Raw genomic sequence first — 18,772 nt, 5'->3', positions numbered from 1 at the left:
GAGTTTGAGCCAGTTGAACCAGCCAGCCAGAGCTCAGTAAGAACAAGAAAGGGTGAGCTTATTCAGAGGCTGAAAATATTCTAAGCCTAGATTAGATTATACAGAGGCTAGAAGTTTCCAGGACTAAGTGGTAGATAGCAGATAGAAGCAGTAAGCTTCCGAGATGACAGTTATATCAGGTCAATAAAAGTTACTTTTACATAGTGAGTTCAAGGCTTCCCGGGGCTATACAGTGAGAGAATTCCATCAGGGGAAAAAAAGATACTTAAGATACTTGTACAGACCTGCGTTAGAGGCAGTTAGCTGCAGAGTGGCTGATGAGAACTGAATTTGAGTGCCCTACAAGAGCAGTACGGCCTCAAACTCAGAGAGTCATCTGCTTCTGTCTCCCAGGTATTGGGCCACTGTGCCCTGCTCACACTGCCACTCTTTGAATCCTAGTTTTCTTTCTTTCATTTTTTAAGGGTTTTATTTATTTTTATGTTAACTGTATGAGTGCTTTGCCTACATGTATGTGCATGCGCCATCTATGTGCCTGGTGCCATGAGAATTTAGAAGAGGCCCTTGAATCCTCTGGGACAGGTGGTTATGGGTCACCGTGTTTGGTGCTGAGAACTAAGCCCAGGCCTTCTGCAAAAGCAACAGGTACCCCTAAGGCGGAGCCCCGAATCTTAATTTTCTTGATTGTGAAATGAGGACAGTAATCTTATTACCTCTAAGGTGGTTTTTTCTCTGTGATAGTGAAGGTTGCACCTGATTGTCGTCAGAGTGAAACACTGTACACATTGTGCATGTTCTTAGGTTTGCTCTATGCACGGTTATGGAACTGCCGACATTTTGTAAAGCTGTGTTGGTGATCGTAAGGATCATGTTACTTAATGTTGTACACCAATCAGTCAGATCCCGTGGGCACTTCGCACACAGGTCTGTTAGGAACTGGGAATGCAGTATTTACTCAAGTTATGTTAGCTGGTGTGTGCGTGCGTGCACACGTGTGCCCATTTGTAATCTCAGTACTTGGAAGGCAGAAACTTGGAAGGTAGATCATCACAAGTTCTAGGCCAGCCGGAGCCACAGAAGCAAGACACTGTCTCAAACAGACAAAACCCAGTATTAATACTTAGAGACAGGCTTGGTAAGTAGAAATACCAATGCTCATGTCTAGAAGCGGTGGTACTTTACATGGTCCAACAGTTGATCAGAAACCTGGGTAGGGAGCAAATCACGTGGATAACAAGAGAGTGTCTCTTGCTGTGTTCTAAGCACACGTGAGGGTGGCTGCGAATGTGGCTGGAGGAGTGTGAGCAAAGGGCAGATGAGTGAGAAAGAGGATTAACTCATTTGGCTAGGGCGGGTCAGTTAGGACACTGGGTGATTATAAAGCTTTTCTTTAGCTTCAGTTGGCTGTTATCTAGGGTGTGTGGGTTTTGTTTTTTTCAGTCTCTATGAGCCCAGGCTGCCTTCAGGTTTACCATGTAGCCTGTGGAAGAATCTAATTTGTAACCATCCTTTGCCTCGGCCTCACGGTGCCAGGCTTTTAGGCATGGCCCCTATGCCTGGCTGTTTATGTTTGTTTGTCCCTTTGAATTGTATGTGTGCATATGTGTGTGCAAGTGTATGGGGCAGTTCTCAGCTTAGGGTTAGAGAAGGACTTTCACAAGGCCGTTTTCTCCTTGCAGTCAGGGTTCTGTGTGTTGATCTCAGGTCATCAGGGTGGCTCAAGCCCTGTTAGCCCTGAGCTACCTCAACAGCCTTGTTTTGTATTTTATTATTTCAGTTTATTTACTCTACATCCCATGGGTACCCCTCCCTCCTCTCCTCTCCCCATTCCCTTCTCCCTTTTCCCCCAGAAAAGGGGAGCCTCCCCTCCCCCCATATCAACCTTCCCCAGCTCATCAAGTCACATCAAGACTGAGCATATCTTCATCCCCTGAGGCCAGGCAAGGCAGCCCTGCCAGGGGAAAGTGATCCAAAAGCGGGCAATAGAGTCCATGTTAGAAACAGCGTCCCCTCCACTGGACAGACGCCCCATATGAAGACTAAGCTGCCCATCAGCCACATTTGTGCAGGGAACATAGGTCCAGATCATGCATGCTCCTCAGTTGATGTCTCCATCTCTGAAAGCTCCCATGGGACTGGGTTCGTTGTCTCTGTTGGTCTTCTTGTAGGGTTCCTGACCCCTCCAGGTCCTTTCCTTTCTCCCCCAGCACTTCCACAGGACCCCCGAAGCTTCGTCCCATGCTTGACTGCAAATCCCAGCATCTATCTTGCTCTGCTGCTGGCTGAAGCCTCCCAGACAACAGTCAAGTTAGGCTCTTGTCTGAAAGCAAAGCAGAGCATCATTATTAGTGTCAGGGGCTGGCTCTACTGTAGGTCTCATGTTGGGCCAGTTATTGGTTGGACTTTCCTCCACTTCATTCCCTCATGATGCCTGTCCTTCTTATAGGCAGGGTCCTGATTTTTATTTCAGAAGGATCCTGTAACTGTTCTATTGAGGAAACAAAACAGAATTTAGGAGGTATCGCTAGCACCTAGGAGCTTTGGCAGCAGTCCAGTTGTGTTACCATACAAGGAATTATTCCAAGTTTTGTATTGAACAGCTGTTGTTCATCTCACACATTCTCTCTGGATCAGAACTTTGGAGCAGATCAGCTGGTGTTTCTGGCTTAGGAGGCACAGGCAAGGCCAGCAGCGATCTGCAGCTTTCCACCAGGGGCCGGAAGATCTGCTTCTCAGATGCCCCGCTCACAAGGCTGTCGGCAGAAGGCCCCAGTGCTTTCTCCTGGGCCTCCTCAGGAACTGTGTGTCCTCAGGGCAGAGCAGGTATTTCTTCAGAGAGGTTGATCAGCAAGAGACCTGTCTCCAAGGCATTTCTACTTACACATTTTTAAAGATTCCTTTCATAAGCCGGGTGTGATGGTGCCTGCCTTTAATCCAGCACTTGGCAGGCAGAGGCATGTAAATCTTTGAGGCCAGCCTGGTCTACAAATTGAGTTCAGGACAGCCAGGGTTATTACACAGAGAAACCCTGTCTCACAAAAAAAAAAAAAAAAAAAAAAAGAGAGAGAGAGAGAGAAATGTATTTCATTCTGTTATGTGTATGGATGTTCTGCCTGCATGAGTGTTTGTGCACCACATTTGTGTCCTCAGAGGTACTGTCTGGGTACTGAGAGCCAAACACTGGTCCTCTGCAAGAACAGCAAGTGTTTTAACTGCTGAGTCAACTGTTCAGCCTTAGTCGTTTCTACTTTATTCCAGCCTACACTCAAAAAGAAAATTCAGTTTCACTTTTTTTTTTTTTTTTTTTAAATACAGGATTTTATGTTACCAGGCCAACCTTGAACTTGCTATGTAGCTGAAAATGACTTTAAACTCCTGATTCTTCTGCCTTGATCTTCTGAGTGCCCAGGCTGTAGGCCTATGCCACCATGATCAGATTATGCTCAGTTTAATTTTTGGTGGTAGTTTGGTGGGGTGTTTGTTTGTTTGTTTGTTTGTTTGTTTTGTTGTTGTTTTATGTGTGTGGTGTGTGTGCAGATTTGTATCCAGCTTCACTTTGATCTCCCTGGATCTCTTTCCACATTATATGTGCAATCAGGGTCTTGCACTTGAACCCAGAACTCACAAGTTTGGCTGGTGGAGGTAGTCATCCATGTTACCTAGGAAATGAGGGTATGGAAGAGATTCAAGGCCAAACCCTGGGGCCCTCAGACTTCAGCTGCTGGAGAGGCAGGAGACCTCTCTGCTCATTGCCTCATGGGTTAGTAGGTAGGCTGCTTATTCAGAAGAGCCAAGAAGTGTGTATTTGCATGTGCATTTTATCAGTCACAAATGTTGGCATCTATATTTGAATTCTTAAAATTTTATGGGATGGGTGGCATGTGCCGGTAATTACAACACTCAGGAGGTAGAGGCTGGAGAATCAGGTGTTCAACGTCATCCTTAGCTACATAGCAAGTTCTGTGACAGCCTGGGCTGTATGAAACCCTATCCCAAAAAAAGAAAGAAGAAAAAAAGAAAGAGCCTGCAGGCCACATTTGTGACCACTGGACTGCCAAGAATAGGGCCCACACACGCTTCTTCAGTATGCATCACTGACAATTTACTGATGACTGAAATGGATTAGATATAGATAGCGCTTGCCCTTGAGGCACGCACACATCGGTAGTAAAAACACACAGATGCTGATGGCAAAACGTAATGTAGACATTAGAACGTGTTTTTGGTTTGGTTTGGTTTTGGAGACAGGGTCTCTCTGTGTAGCCTTAGCTGTCCTAGACTTGCTTGTAGACCAGGTTGGCCTCAAACTCACAGACATCTGCCTGCCTCTGCCTCCCTGAGTGCTGGGATTACAGGTGTGTGCCACCGTACACACCTGGCTTTGAACATCTATTTTTAAAAAGATATAGGTGAATATGTAGATGAGTAAGAGGCTGTGTGAGTGTGTGCATGTGCGCATACACAGCTGTAAAAATGAGCCCTTCAAGGTGGACAGGATAGGAGGTAGACTGAGCCATGCTATAGATCATATTTTGATAGATGAAAATGATTTGGAGCTCTAGGAACTTCTGTTTGTGCACACGCAGCATTGTATATAATTGTTGTGCCTTTGCCTCTGCCAAGCTGACGGCCCCTACCTCTTCCCTGCACAGACTGCTGTGAGTCAGTGTGCCGGATAGGGATACGGTGGCAGAGCAGGGCGGCCTAGTTCCGCGCAGAGTCCCCAAGGCACACTGGGAAGCAGGAGTGCCGCGATGATGCTCGTCGTCGCTCCTTTTAGAGGTCAGAGCCCACCCTAGTCTTTTAAAGTTCTCAAGAGGGGACGGGAGAGTTGGCTCCTTGGTTTAAGAGCACTGGCTGTTCTTGCAGAGGTCACAGGTTCAGTTCCCAGCACCCGCATGGTAGCTCACAACCACCTATAACTCCAATTCCTCGGTTTTGATGTTCTTTTTGGCCTCTTCGTCCGAGCACACACATGATCCATATATGTGCGTACTGGCAAACTACTTAGATACATAAAAAAATAAATATTAAAAAAGAAAGTCTGGGGGGCTAGAGAGATGGCTCAGAGGTGAAGAGCACTGGCTGCTCTTCCAGAGGTCCTGAGTTCAACCACATGGTGGCGCACAACCATCTATAATGAGATCTGGTGCCCTCTTCTGGTGTGAATGTGTACATGCAGACAAAACGTTGTATACATAAATAAATAAGTCTTAAAAAGAGAAAGAAAGAAAAGAAAAAAGAAAAAGAAAGGCTGAGGAGTCCTGTAATAAAGAAACCTATTTACTTCATCCAGCCCAGACTCACTCCCCTTAAATGTTAGCTGAGTAAATTTGGGAAACCTAGTGTTTTCCATTTTGTTATATGTTTTGGTCCCCAGCTCAAGAGGAGTTCCAAGACACATAGAACAATGGTTAGATGCCCTGGTGCAAGCAACCTATAGCTACGTAGGAACTGTGGGCTTGCTCTTTGATGCTCCCATGGAGACAGGAAGCCCCGGGTTGGACATGAAGCCCCAGGCACTGCAGCGAGCGCTGGAGGAGCAGGTGCTAGCACTGCAGCAGCAGATGGCAGAGAACCAGGCCGCCTCTTGGTGGAAGCTGAAGAACTCCCAAGAGGCCCAGAAGAGACAAGCAACCCTTGTGAGGAAGCTGCAGGCCAAGGTGAGGCAGATGCCCCCCTGGGGAAGGGAAAAGAGAGAAACCCCCAGAGTTGGGTGCTAGAGTGGGCTAAGGGCTGGAGGAGGGAGAGGCCATGTAGGACCAAATGGCCAGGTGAGGATGCCCAAGACATTCCAACTTCCAGCCATAGCCTCTCCTTTGATGGTCACTCTCCACAGAGTGTGGGTTCTGTGCCTTCCAACTGTGATATTCACAATAGTTAGCTTAGTTGCCTAGGTTTGTTCTCTTAGTCTAGAGCAGTGGGTCTCCACCTCCCTAATGCTGTGACCCTTTAACACAGTTCCTTAGGTTTTGGTGACCCCCCCCCCATGAAATTATTTTCATTGCTACTTCATAACTATAATCTTGCTACTGTTATAAATTGTAGTGTAAATATCTGTGTTTTCTCCGTGGTTGGAGGCAACCTCTATAAAACAGTTGTTCAACACTGCCCCTCCCACCCTCAGGGGTAGTGATCCATAGGTTGAGAACCGCTAGTCTAGAACTAACTAGTCTAGAAACCTGGTTTTATCTCTCCAGTTCACAAGGCATATAGAAAGTGTGTGTGTGTATTCAGGTGCATGTAAAATTGTGTGAATAAGGATACCAGAGGTCAATCTTGACTATCTTCTATCTCACCTTATTTAAAATTTTTGTTTTGTCTATTTGTGTGCATATGGCTGTATAAGTGTATGCCATGTGTATGGCCTCCTCACAGGGCAGCTGGAGGTACAGGCAGTTGTGAGTTGTGACATGGGTGTTGGGTGCTGGGAACTGAATTTGGGTCCTCTGGAAGAACAGCAAGGTTTTAAGCACTGTCCATCTCTTCAGCCTCCACCATGCTGTTTTTTGAGCCAGGGTCTCTCACTGAACTGGAGTTCACAGATTTGGTGAGGTTGGCTAGGCAGGGATCCCCAGGGATCTGCCACCCTGCCTCTTCAGCCCTGGGATGGTGGCTTTTTATGTGGGTGCTGGGGATCTGAGCTTGGGTCTCGATGCTTGCACAGTAAACATTTTACTCTTTTTTAAATTTTTTTTTCTGGACAGGGTTTCCCTGTGTAGCCCTGGCTGTCTTGGAACTCTGTAGACCAGGTTGGCTTCCTGAATTCTGGGATTAAAGGTGTGTGCCGCCGCCGCCGCCACCACCAGGCACATCTTACTGACCAAGGCCCCTAGGAAACACTGATTTTTTAAAAAAATCTTTGGGTGTGTGAAGTGTGAGAGTGCAAGCATCGCGCGTCCTGGCATTGCCTTCTGCCCTGTTTTGAGAGAGGGTCTCTTCATGTTTGCCACATTATTTTCAGGTTAGCTGGCCAGGGAGCTTCGGGGGTTTCCCCGTCTCTGCTTCCCATCTTGCCATGGGAGTGCTGGACTGTAGACACACACTACCACATCTGGCTTTACCTGCTCTGGGGATCTGCATTCAGGGCCTAATGCTTGCACAGCAGGTGCATTCCTGCTGAGCCATCTCCCCAGAAAGTATTATTTAAACACCCAGATGGAAACTCTTACATGCTGTGGCCTTACTTCACCATCGCCACCTGCTTCCCATGGTCACAGCAGATTTGCCCAAGATTCCTGGAGCCTTTGTTGGTGTTGTTCATATGAGCTGTAGCTGAGCTCAGGGCCTGCTCTCTTTGCTTTAGGTTTTACAGTACCGGAGCTGGTGCCAAGAGCTGGAGAAGCGGCTAGAAGCCACCGGAGTAAGTGAGCTGGAGTTCTGGACTTCCCCTGAGCCCTCAGAATACACTTGTTTGGCTCTACATTCGGCCAAGGGGGGTTGGGCCTGTATAGGATGTCTGGTAGGAGTCCCTCTGTCTCAGCTTCAAGAGCTTTATTAATAAGGTCTTGTAGAGAGCCTTGGCCTGAGAGACTCCAGCCCATGGCTTTCCACAGGTAAATGCAGCTTCTGGGGACTTGGTGTAGTACAACGGGCATGTGGAATTAGAGGGAAAGTTCATCTTTCATCCAGCAGGTGTCAGTGTTTGCCTCAGGAGGATGTGCACCTCTGCAGGCCTACAAGCTTGCATGCAGTAGAGGGATGCATTGGTTTTGTTGCCTGGGTAGGACTGCTTTGAAAGACCCTTTTGTCATTCTTCCAGCTTTCTTAGGCGCCTTCTCATTCCCCCCAGAAAAGTTCTCAGGAGGAGGAAAGAACCAGAATGACACTGAGCACCTTCTTGCAGGCCAGGGCTCCCCTAGGCAGTTTGTACTGTTACATCACTTCATTTGCAAACTCTGTGAGCAGAATGACAGTCACTGTCATTTTTGTGGCCTGTTGATGATGAGTGACTTCCCAAAGCCCCAAGTGAAGGATGCAGCTTCCATTCTGCGGATGGCATTGCTGCCGTTTAGGAGAGGTGACAGATTCGTTTTTTGGAGAGAGGAGTGCAGTGGATTTGCTTCCATGACAGTGACTGAGAAAAGAAGCAAACTGCTCCCAAGAGAAAGAACAAAAAGAAAGTGGGCCGCTGATGAAGGAGGCATCAGGGAACTGTCCTGGGTGATGTTTTGTGTGCATTATAAGGCCTGTCTCTGTCTCAGCAGGGCCTGATCCCTCAGCGGTGGGAAAGTGTAGAAGAGCCAAACCTGGAACAGCTGCTGATCCGGTTGGAGGAGGAGCAGCAGAGGTGATGGACCCAGCTTTCCTGACCTGAGGGATTATCCAGTGGGAAGAAAGGCTGATGGGAAACTTCTGTTCCAAAAGTGAACTTGTCGGGGGAAAGTGCTGGGCATGGTGGTTCATGTGTGTCACCTAAGGCAAGCAGAAAGCAAAGAGGGAGGGAGGGATGGAGAGAGGAAGGAAGCAACCACTTGGGGATCTTGTGTCCCAAGGGCAAACAAGATTCTAGTCCTCTAATCCTCGTGATGGAAAATTCTGTTCACTGTCTTGCTCCCAAGAGGTCAAAGGGTGGGAACAGACCTTTACTTTGCACTTGCTCTTACCGGTCCCCAGCACAGGTGTGAGAGTCTAGTGGAGGTGAACACGGAGCTTCGGCTACACATGGAGAAAGCCGATGTGGTGAATAAAGCCCTTCAGGAAGATGTAGAAAAATTGACAGTGGACTGGAGTCGGGCCCGGGACGAGTTAATGAGGAAGGAGAGCCAGTGGCGGATGGAGCAGGAGGTATGGAGAACGAGTGGTTCTAGCCCTGAGTGCTGTTCTAGTCAGGGCTGGGAAGGGTTAACTTTTGGACCTGGGTGGAAACTGATCTGTTACTGTCCCTGCCTCTGAGAAGCCCTGCCTCAGCTGACAGCTGCGCCTGTTTCAGCCTTCTGCCTAGTTCAGGCTTTGCTGTCAAGTAGCTTTGCTCAACTCTTGCAAAAGTGACTAGCTTAGGTTTCAGGTGGGTCTGAAGATTTACTGTCTGCCTTCTGGGGGGCTGTATAGCTCCATGCTGAGAAGGTAGCTTCTGGATTGAATGGGGGAGAGCAAGTGGTTATGGGCCCTGGGAACTTTCCAGTCTCTGCTAAAAAGAACAATTGTTTCCTGAACCTTTGCTGGGTTCTAGTCTGGGTGATTTGCATGTGTTAGATCACCAAGTCTCCTGTCTGTAGCAATAATTCCCATTCATTAAGCAGCTACTGCATATCCTTTTCTAATCCAGCCAAGCAGAAGGCCACTTTTCACCCAGGGCCCCTTGACCTCTTGAACCTCATTGCCAACTTTATTAAAGCCCTCAGTATAACCTGAATATAGACCATATAGACCCCATTCATAAGCTATCTCCTTGAAGTCCTCCCTTCAACCCCCACCCAGCAGCCATGAGGATTCCAAGACTCCTGTGTTGATACAGAGTCCCCTGCCCTTGGGTATGACTTGTGTTTCTGAACACACAGTTCTTCAAGGGCTATTTGAGAGGTGAACATGGTCGTCTTCTCAGTCTGTGGCGAGAGGTGGTGACCTTCCGACGTCACTTCCTGAAAATGAAGTCAGCTACTGACAGGTAAGCTTGGGGATAAGAGGAGAGGTTGGCCCCTGCTGATTCTGAGCTTAAGGCAACTTTGTAGAAGAGGAATGGGGGACGGTGGGAGTGGCTAGGAGGGAGATTGGCTGTTACTGGATACAGATGATTTTTTCAGACCTGCCCCTTAGGCTTCTTGGGCCTTATGGCCAAACTCTCTTCCTTGGTTGCTTGGAGTCTTCACTCTTCCTTCCTGTGCTCAGAGATTTGACAGAGCTAAAGGCTGAACACGCGAGGCTTTCAGGGTCCCTGCTGACCTGCTGTCTGCGCTTGACGGTGAGAGCACAGTGTCGGGAATCCAGTGGATCTGGGAGAACGGATGAGAGGGAGCCAGCCCAGCTGCTGCTGCTGGTAGCTAAGACCCAGGCACTGGAGAAGGAGGCCCATGAGAAGAGCCAGGAGTTACTACAGCTGAAGAGTCAAGGGGATCTGGAGAAGGCAGAGCTCCAGGATCGGTGAGGTGACACGTGGGCCCAAGAGGACTGTGCTGAGGGAAAGCTGACTCCCCTAGAGAGTTGTGAGTGGGCAGAAGAGATGTCAAAAATACCCTCTCCACGAGAGGGAAAGGAAATGTGCCATTTGGATTTAGTGTCTCATGTGGGGTCTGTCACAGTCCTCAGCTACTTTGCAACTCTGTCTCTTTCCTGGTGGTTTGTGATGCTAGCTGTTCTGTCAACAGCTGTGTCCTCGTAGCCATACTCTTCCTCACTTATGTGTTCCTGTATGCCAGCCTTAGCCTGAAATGCCTTCCTCCTCTCCCTATGCCTTGCCCTTAAGGTAGAGTTCACGTGTCACCTCCTCTGTGACTTCTCTGCTTCAATAGCCTGTAGTCCTATGAGTTTTCCACCTGCTCATACAGCACTAACTTATTGTATCTCATTAATTACTTTGTTTCTTTGTATCCCTTTGGGGAGGAGCAGGTTAGGTTTATTTGTTTTTGTTGTGCTGGGGATTGAACTCAGGGCCTTGCATATGCTAGTCAAACATTCTGCCCTGGAGCTCTCCCCATGCTTTGGCTGTTTCAATTTTTGGATTATAATGAAACAGGATTTTTAAAATAATAAGAATGGAAGATATGAGCAGAATCCCACTGATTATCAGGGCAAAATCTATGTCGCGACTAGGGCTCTGTCTTACCTATTTATTGGTGCTGTACATAAGTTGGGGACTATTTATTTTCTTTTTGCTTTTGGAGACATTAAGAACAAAGATCCTGTCTTAGTAAGTTGTGTCTAGTGTTTTGAATCATATCTCTTATACAATAGGTAATTAGTTGTTGAATGCTATAATAATAATTAAATATAATACAGTGATTTAGGCTGCTAGAGGTGACTCATAATAAAGTTATTTAGGCTTAAAATTTTCATATAGCCAGGTGTGGTATTCATCACTTTTAGTCTCAGCTCTTTGGAGTTATAGGCAGGCAGATCTCTGTGAGTTCAAGGTCAGCCTGTTCTACCCAGCAAGTTCTAGGCCAGACAGGGGCTATGTAGTAAGAGCTTTCCTCAAAAATAAATAAGTGAGTGAGTGAATGAATAAGTAAGTAAAGAGATAGATGGGTAGGTAGACAGACAGATAGATAAATAAATAAAGGCTCCTAGTTCACATTCATTTAAGAACTACTAGTTAGCCAGGTGTTAGGGCTCATGCCTATGATCCTAGTACTCAGGAGGCTTAGGCAGGAGGATTTCTGGTTCAAGACTTCAAGGTCATCATGGACTACATAGAGAATTTCAGGCACACTTGAGCTACATAGATGCTGCCCCCAAAAAAGGAAAAAGGAAAGAAAGCCATGCGTCTAATGCTAGGCACAAAGCTTTGAGATATGCTGTTCAATGGATATTAGTGATTTTGCTGGATATAGTAGTTATGTTGTCTCCCAAGTCACCTGTCCTTTTTCCCTATCAGAGTCAAATCTTGGGCTGGAGGGACCTTGGGACTCTGCCCTGTGGCGATTCTGATGTTCTTATTGGCTTCAGGGTGCTTGACTTCACAATCAAGCGAGGCCTGGAAGGGCCTGGGCCAGGGCTTTCCTTCAGCTCTCAGGCCCTCAAACCCGCGTTCCAGTCTTGAGATGTGGTAAATCCTTGCATGTGTCTGAGTGGCTTTTGGCTTCCCCCACCAGATCAAGATTATAGAATCACGTGGTACTCAGGGAGCGCAAAGCACTGCGCATGCCCAAAGGATTCTGGGGTGTGTGGTGAGAGAGCCCATGTGGGGGCTGAGGTGTGCTGTTGTGTGGCTCTGTCCACATCCTTGGGCCACCCAGGTGACAGTGCTGTGCCTTTCTCCTTAGAGTGACAGAGCTCTCTGCTCTGCTGAGCCAGTCTCAGAAGCAAAATGAAGATTATGAAAAGATGGTAAAGGCTCTGAGAGAAACGATGGAGATCCTGGTACGTGGTCTTCTGTGTTGCTAAGGAGCTAAGAGTGGGGTGACAGATTCCTTGTTCTTTGTGGACAAGTAGTGAATGATGCTGGTTGAATGGTCCTTGATGAAATTCTCCAAAGCTGAAAAATAAACTTTGGTTGAATCTGAAAATTAGTTAACTCATTCATTTACCTGTTTAATAAAATACTAATAACTGTCCACTATCCTGACTATATTCCTGGAAAAAGTACAATGAGCTATATTTGAAATGTGTCCTTATCAGAATGAGGTGACTCATGTGTGAATTTGAGGCCAGTGTGAGCTACATGGAACCCTAAGAAAAACTAAAGGGTGGCAATGAGCAAGCGGTCAGGGAAGGGGTCTGTGGAGAGATTCAAAACCAAGTCACTTGGAGACTGCTGAGGAGTGCGGCAGTGTTTAGCTCAGAGCGGAGTGGATATAAGGAAGAATGCTGGCCCCTTCACATCTCTGCAAGTCGAGTTGATGGAGAAAATGAGTTAACATTGCTGGTGACTGTAAGTTATAGATAAGGTAATAGGTTTTGACTCAAGCTGGAGCTCTGCCCTTGAACAGTGTGTGTCTTGTGGAAGAGTGAGGTTGTACTCCCTAACTTAAATATCTGTCAAGGATGTTGCAAGAGTAACTCTCTAAGCTGGGATGTTAGAACCCCTGGCTTAATTACATGTTTCGTCTCAGCACATTTTCTGGTTACTGACTTGGTAACTCCTGAATCCCTGTCCACTATGCACCCATAATTGCATCTATTTTGGAGTCCACTGGAAAGCAGACTTGTTTGTGCCCTTTAATTTTTCTTGTCAGGGATTTGCCAATGTAAACATCCATTAGGGCTCAAGTAACTTAAAATGAGTGAAGTTGGATTGCAAAGAATTGTGGTTTTCCAGGGCTGTCATAGTATTCACTGCTAATAGAACAAGAATGGTGCTCTAGGCAGTCATGGGATTTCACATCATTTATTCTGAGCTTTCTATTGCCATACTACGTGTTTTCAGACTCCTCGGGAAAGTATGGTTGACAGAAAACACAGAATATGTCTTTGACTGATCTGGGGACAGAAGGATGAATTTTCTTCTGAGATTATGGCTCTTAGTCTCTATTTTGTTTTTTTTATCAGGAGACAAATCATGCAGAGCTAATAGAACACGAGGCATCTCTCAGTAGGAATGCGCAAGAGGAGAAGTTGTCTTTGCAGCATGTGATCCAGGCTATAACCCAGGCACTGGTAAGCCCTTGTCCTGTAACTGGGCAGTGCCCCCACTCCTCCATTGCCTCTCAGCCACCATGGTTTCTAGACCGAGGTTTGGACTGAGGGTCATGTAAGGAGAAGCTCTTATAGTGTACGTGAACTTACTGGAACCCTGAGGTGTCGGTAGACATTCATGTCCTGGCACTGTAGCGGACGGGTCCTCTAACTTGTTGCCTGTTATGGTCTTAGACCATAGGCTGAATTCTGCCTTTGTCATTGCAATAGCATTTTCTTCCCTTCTCCCCACTCACTTATTGCCCCAGAGAGAATCCTAGCCTTACTGCTAACTCTATACTTAAATGTCCAAGCATGAAGAATTGATGTGTTCAGTCATTTTTTCCTCTTTAGGTTCCCTTCCCTGCCCCTGCCCCTGCCCCCTGCCCCCTGCCCCTGCCCCTACCCCAGGGGAAGGACCTGTGAAGGAAACTTTCAGTTTCCTCTGCTCTTAGTGCAAGTCTCTCAGTGACGCTGGGTTGTATTTCAGGCCTCAGTGGAAGAAGAGGACACTATGACCCAAAGCTTGGGTCATGAGAGCTCATTGCAGTTGGACTGTAGTGACTTCCCCCAGTTCGATCCCCAGGACCCAGACAAGGCTCTTACTCTGGTGCATTCAGTGCTGACTCGGAGACAGCAGGCTGTGCAGGTAAGAACCCCCAGAACCCCCTTCAGCCTCAGAAATGGAGCCCCAGGCACACCTCTAGTCTGGATTATCCCTTTCAGCTGGCCAGTCAGAGGATTCAGTTGGCACCCCAAATACACATTAATTTCTCTGTTTGCCAGTGGCTTACACAGTGGGCGGCTTACACAGTGGGCGGCTTACACAGTGTGCCGCTTACACAGTGGGCCGCTTACACAGTGGGCGGCTTACACAGTGTGGCTTACACAAGCGCCACTTTTAAATGCCAATAAGCAGAGTCCGGGGAGAATGTAAATGTTCCCAACTCCAAGAGTCCTTTATTGTCCCCTCATGCCACTATAGCTGAAAATGATGGACTCCAAAACATGGAACCCAATAAGTGTGATCCTTTGACATCTCAGTTGGCCACATTTCTGTTCTCAGCTGACTTGTTACATTTGCTCCCAGTTCCCTTGCCTTGGAGTCATTCCTTTGCTTTTGGCTTTTTGTTCATCATCTTGTTTCTGTTGCTCTCCTTTTACAGGACCTCAGACAGCAACTCTCAGGCTGCCAGGAGGCTATGAACTTCTTGCAGCAGCAACACGATCAGTGGGAGGAAGAGGGCAAATCCCTGAGAGAGAGGCTACAAAAGCTCACTGGGGAGCGGGATGCTCTGGAGGGGCAGACCGTGGACCTTCAGGGAGAGGTAGACTCTCTCAGCAAGTGAGTGAACAGGCTGCTTATCTCACCCTTCCATGTTTGTTTTTTGTTGTTGTTGTCTTTTTAAAGAAAGCAAAGCCTTCACAATTTTATTTTGCTACATGTCTAGTTTTAATTGTGGTTTTCAGGGCTGGGAGCCAAACCCAGAACCTTTGGCTTGTTAGGAAAGAACTCTTACAACTGAGCTACATTCTCAGGTCCCCAGTGTCTGGTTTAATCCTCACTTAGCCACTTACCTATCACTGTCCTGTTTTTGATTGACTCTTCCTGCTATCCCTGGGCTCATGGATGCTTAAGGCTGCTATGGTTTTTGTTCGTTTCCTGTGGGAAAACCCTTTGGGTTGGAGTCTTTAAGATCATGTAATAAATGGTCTCTTGTTGAAAAAGTATTATATAGATACTTTATATAATACTTATTATATAAGTATTATATAATATTTATATGATACTTATATAATCTATATAATACTTATATAATAGATATTATATAGTATTATATAGATATCGGATGTTGAAAAGAAACAAGCTTCTGTCGCCTTTTTCCACTTGGACCTTTGGTCCCTGGGTCTGCTTATCTCTGATTTCATTTCAGGGAGCGAGAGCTGCTGCAGAAGGCCAGGGAAGAGCTGCAGCAGCAGCTGGAAGTGCTGGAGCAGGAAGCATGGCGACTGCGAAGGGTGAATATGGAGCTGCAGCTGCAGGGGGATTCTGCTCAGGGGGAGAAGCAAGAGCAGCAGGAGGAGCTGCACTTGGCTGTCCGTGAGAGGGAGCGCCTGTAAGTACAACCAGGCCTCTCCTCACCAGGGCCTGGCCTTCGTCACGTCCGCACCTTCCCCCACTTTCTCTCTTAGAAAGTGGAGAGCCTAAAGCCTGCACACGGTGGGTTCACATTAGCTTACTGCTTCTTCCTTTGTATAAAGGTGAGTTCAGAAGATTCACCTAGAGCAGCGGCTCTCAACCTTCCTAACACTGCGGCCCTTTCTACAGCTCCTCATGTTGCAGTGACCCCAACCACAAAATCACTCCATTGCTACTTCATAACTACTGTTGCTACCGTTACGAATTGTGATATAACTACCTGATGTGCAGGATATCTATGTGACCCCAAAGGGGTCATGGCCCACAGGTTGAGAACCACTGATGTAGACATTGCTGAGCCCCTACAGTGATGAGGGACTAAATGAGGCTGACCATGCTCTCAAGGAGCTTGAAATCTAATGAGAAGTCAGACAAGGAAACAGCTGTGACATGAAGCTGAAAGAAGTGTGGCCTGTCTAGAGTTGAAGCTTGGTGTTTTGGAAGCATAGGAGCAACAGTTCATTATTGAGAATCAAGGACAACTTTATGGAAGAGGGGATAGGCTTTGATGGGGCTTCGATCTGTTTTAGTTTGTAGAAAAAAGGACCAAGGGGACAGAATAGCAAAAAGGAAGGAAGAGTTTTGTGGCGTCCTCAGAGTTAGCTGCCTGCAAAAAGATAAAATCACTGGGAATTGATGGGGAATTCACTGGTCAGGAAAGGAAATCCAAGGTCAGTGCCCCCACTAATCTGTAAACTCTGCTAGACAATGCTGCCTAGGGAAGGGACTGTGGAGCACCACAAAGGTGTAGTGTAGATTTGGCTTTGCCATCAGAACAGATATGTCCCTTGGCAAAATGGACGTGATAATTGAAGAGTTATTGAAAAGTTGGGGCAGTACTTCATAAAATGCTAGCATAGGGCTATCGAAACGGCTCAAAAAGACACCCTGGTATCTTAGAGTTCAGCATGAGTTCAATCCTCTCGTGGGTTGTCCCCTGACTTCCACACATGTATTGTGCTTCTCTCTCCAAACACAAATGCCTTTAATCCCAGCACTCTGGGAGACGGAGTCGGGCAGATTCCTGTAAGGTCAAGGTCAGCCTGGTCTACAGAGCGAGTCCAGGACAGCCAAGACTACACAGAGAAACTCTGTCTTGAAAACAGCAACAAAAAGATAGGGTTTCTCTGTATGCCAGTGGCTGTAGTGGAACTCACTCTGTAGACCAAGCTGGCCTCAAACTCAGAGATCTGCCTGCCTCTGCCCCTGAGTGCTGAGATAAAAGATGTATACACCACTGCCCACCTTGAACTCACTTTTTAATGCAAACAGAGAGCCTGGTAGCAAGTTCTTTCATTGGTATATTCCCCTACTCATTCCTTGCACCTACTAAACAGTGGAGGCTTGAGGAAGCCTGAGTGTCTGCCAGAGGGTGGGGCCATGCCTTGTGTCCCACAATGAGGTGAAGGGCAGACAGTCCACACAGATACATGTGTGTTTAAAATTTGATCTGTCTGACTCAATAATGGAATTAGGTAAGTCAAAAGCCAAAGCTATTGAAAAAGATGCCAGGGCATATTGGTTCACGCCTTTAATGCCAACACTTGGGAGACCGAGGCGAGAAGACTGCTGTGAGCTCAAAGCTGGCTTAGGCTGCAGAGTAGACCCCGTTTCAATAACCAAAACAACAGCAGCAAAACCCACCTATTTAAAAGGTGCACACAGGGAAGGCTCCCCACATTTTTTTCTTTCTCTGTTCCGTTTTTCTTCCTTCCGTTGGTAACCATTTCAGTTACTTTTTTGTTTATCTTTCCAGTCTGCTTCATGCAGATATTCTGCTTTCTTTTTTCTTTCACTTTTTTTTTGCATGAAAGGCAGTTCACTAACATACTGTTATGGACTCTGCTTTTTCCACTTATTCTGTCTTAGAGAGCTTCCCTTATTATTTTTTAGAAACTAATTCCACTTTTTTTTTTTTTGCATAGAAAAAGAAATTATATTCCTGTCTCCAGCTGGAATGTGGCCACACCTAAAAACTTCCTCTAGCTCCTTCTCCTTCTCTTCTTAGTCAGGAGATGCTGGTGGGCTTAGAAGCCAAGCAGTCAGAATCACTAAGTGAGCTGATCAAGCTTCGAGAAGCCCTGGAGTCAAGTCGCCTGGAAGGAGAGTTACTGAGGCAAGAGCAGGTGGAAGTGACTGCAGCCTTGGCCAGGGTATGTTGGCCTTCTCACTTGTTTGGAAAGTTGTGTTCCCAGGAAAGGGGCTTGAATCACTAGTGTGCCTCTGGATACTTCCTCTTTCAACATGCCCTCTGCATTGAAGTTCAGTGAGTTTTCTAAAGTGCAAATCTGGTTGTTAGTCTTAAATCCATCTATGGGGCTGGAGATGGCTCAGTAGTTAAGAGTGCATACTGCTCTTGAAGAGGACCCCAGTTCACTTCCCAGCACCCACATCAGGTGGCACACAACTGCCTGTAACTCCAGGGGAATGTGACATCCTCTTCTGGACTTCTTGGGCACTGTACATTTAGTCATTCATTTATGAGAAAAGAGACACACACACACACACATATACACATGACTTAAAATTATAAATGTTAAGCTGGGAGCATTGGTGCACACCTGTAATCCCAGCACTCTGGGAGGCAGAGGCAGGCAGATCGCTGTGAGTTCAAGACCAGCTTAGTCTACAAAGCAAGTTCAAGACAGACAAGGGTACACAGAGAAACCCTGTCTTGAGAAAAAAAAACAAAACCAATATGTCTTTTTAAATAAATAAATAAATATATATATATATATATATATATATATATATATATATATTAATGTAATGGCTTTTCAGCTCTGGAACCACATTCAACACCCTTTGCCATCTGCCTCAAACTGTTTCTGGCCTGCCCTTCCCAAGCTTTCTCTCACTCCAGGTATCTTTTGCTCTTGCCACAAGGAATCAGTTGTATTCTCAGGTCATCTTCCTTCATGATGCTGACACATGGCATACACTTTCTTCTCCCCTTGACTCCCAAGAACTGTCTCTGTCAGTATTCCACTGTCAGCTCTCTCCCAAGCATTTGAATTGATGCCTTCTTTGAGTTTTTCCGTTGCACTGACAGTTTCTATAGTGTCGTGACAATTGTAATTGTTTGCAAGTTTTTTTGTGTTTCTATGCTGTGAGCACCTGTCTCATACATGAATGAGTGAATGGAAACTTGTTTAGAATGCAAGGGAAGAGATGGAGTGATATTTACAAATAAAAAAGCACGCATTGGGAGTGTGTACAAATTACTGTTCCAGGAAAACTCAAAGCAGGAAACTTTATTTATTTATTTATTTATTTATTTATTTATTTATTTATTTATTT

The 18,772-nt window shown here is 46.4% G+C and overlaps 1 protein-coding gene across 9 annotated transcripts in view; it reads left to right on the top strand.

The window, feature by feature from the left end:
• Cep250 (centrosomal protein 250) overlaps positions 1 to 18,772 on the top strand; it is a 48,266-nt gene that overhangs the window by 2,341 nt on the left and 27,153 nt on the right. For 6 of the 9 annotated variants that reach the window (XM_055602336.1, XM_055602334.1, XM_055602338.1 and 3 more), the window contains exons 2-13: positions 5,381 to 5,663; positions 7,307 to 7,363; positions 8,205 to 8,290; positions 8,622 to 8,787; positions 9,501 to 9,607; positions 9,829 to 10,080; positions 11,922 to 12,018; positions 13,147 to 13,254; positions 13,763 to 13,921; positions 14,439 to 14,617; positions 15,207 to 15,389; positions 17,481 to 17,625. In XM_055602336.1, coding sequence (XP_055458311.1) covers positions 5,481 to 5,663; positions 7,307 to 7,363; positions 8,205 to 8,290; positions 8,622 to 8,787; positions 9,501 to 9,607; positions 9,829 to 10,080; positions 11,922 to 12,018; positions 13,147 to 13,254; positions 13,763 to 13,921; positions 14,439 to 14,617; positions 15,207 to 15,389; positions 17,481 to 17,625 — 1,722 coding nt within the window. In that variant the 5' untranslated portion in view covers positions 5,381 to 5,480. Of the gene's footprint in view, positions 1 to 5,380; positions 5,664 to 7,306; positions 7,364 to 8,204; positions 8,291 to 8,621; positions 8,788 to 9,500; positions 9,608 to 9,828; positions 10,081 to 11,613; positions 11,705 to 11,921; positions 12,019 to 13,146; positions 13,255 to 13,762; positions 13,922 to 14,438; positions 14,618 to 15,206; positions 15,390 to 17,480; positions 17,626 to 18,772 lie in introns of those variants that run through there. The other 3 variants (XM_055602337.1, XM_055602333.1, XM_055602339.1) reach the window with 2 other exon arrangements.

This window comes from Psammomys obesus, unplaced genomic scaffold (assembly GCF_907164565.1).
Source record: "Psammomys obesus unplaced genomic scaffold, mPsaObe1.curated_primary_1811, whole genome shotgun sequence".
Classification (NCBI taxonomy): Eukaryota; Metazoa; Chordata; class Mammalia; order Rodentia; family Muridae; genus Psammomys; species Psammomys obesus.
This window is presented reverse-complemented; position numbering and strand designations above follow the sequence as displayed.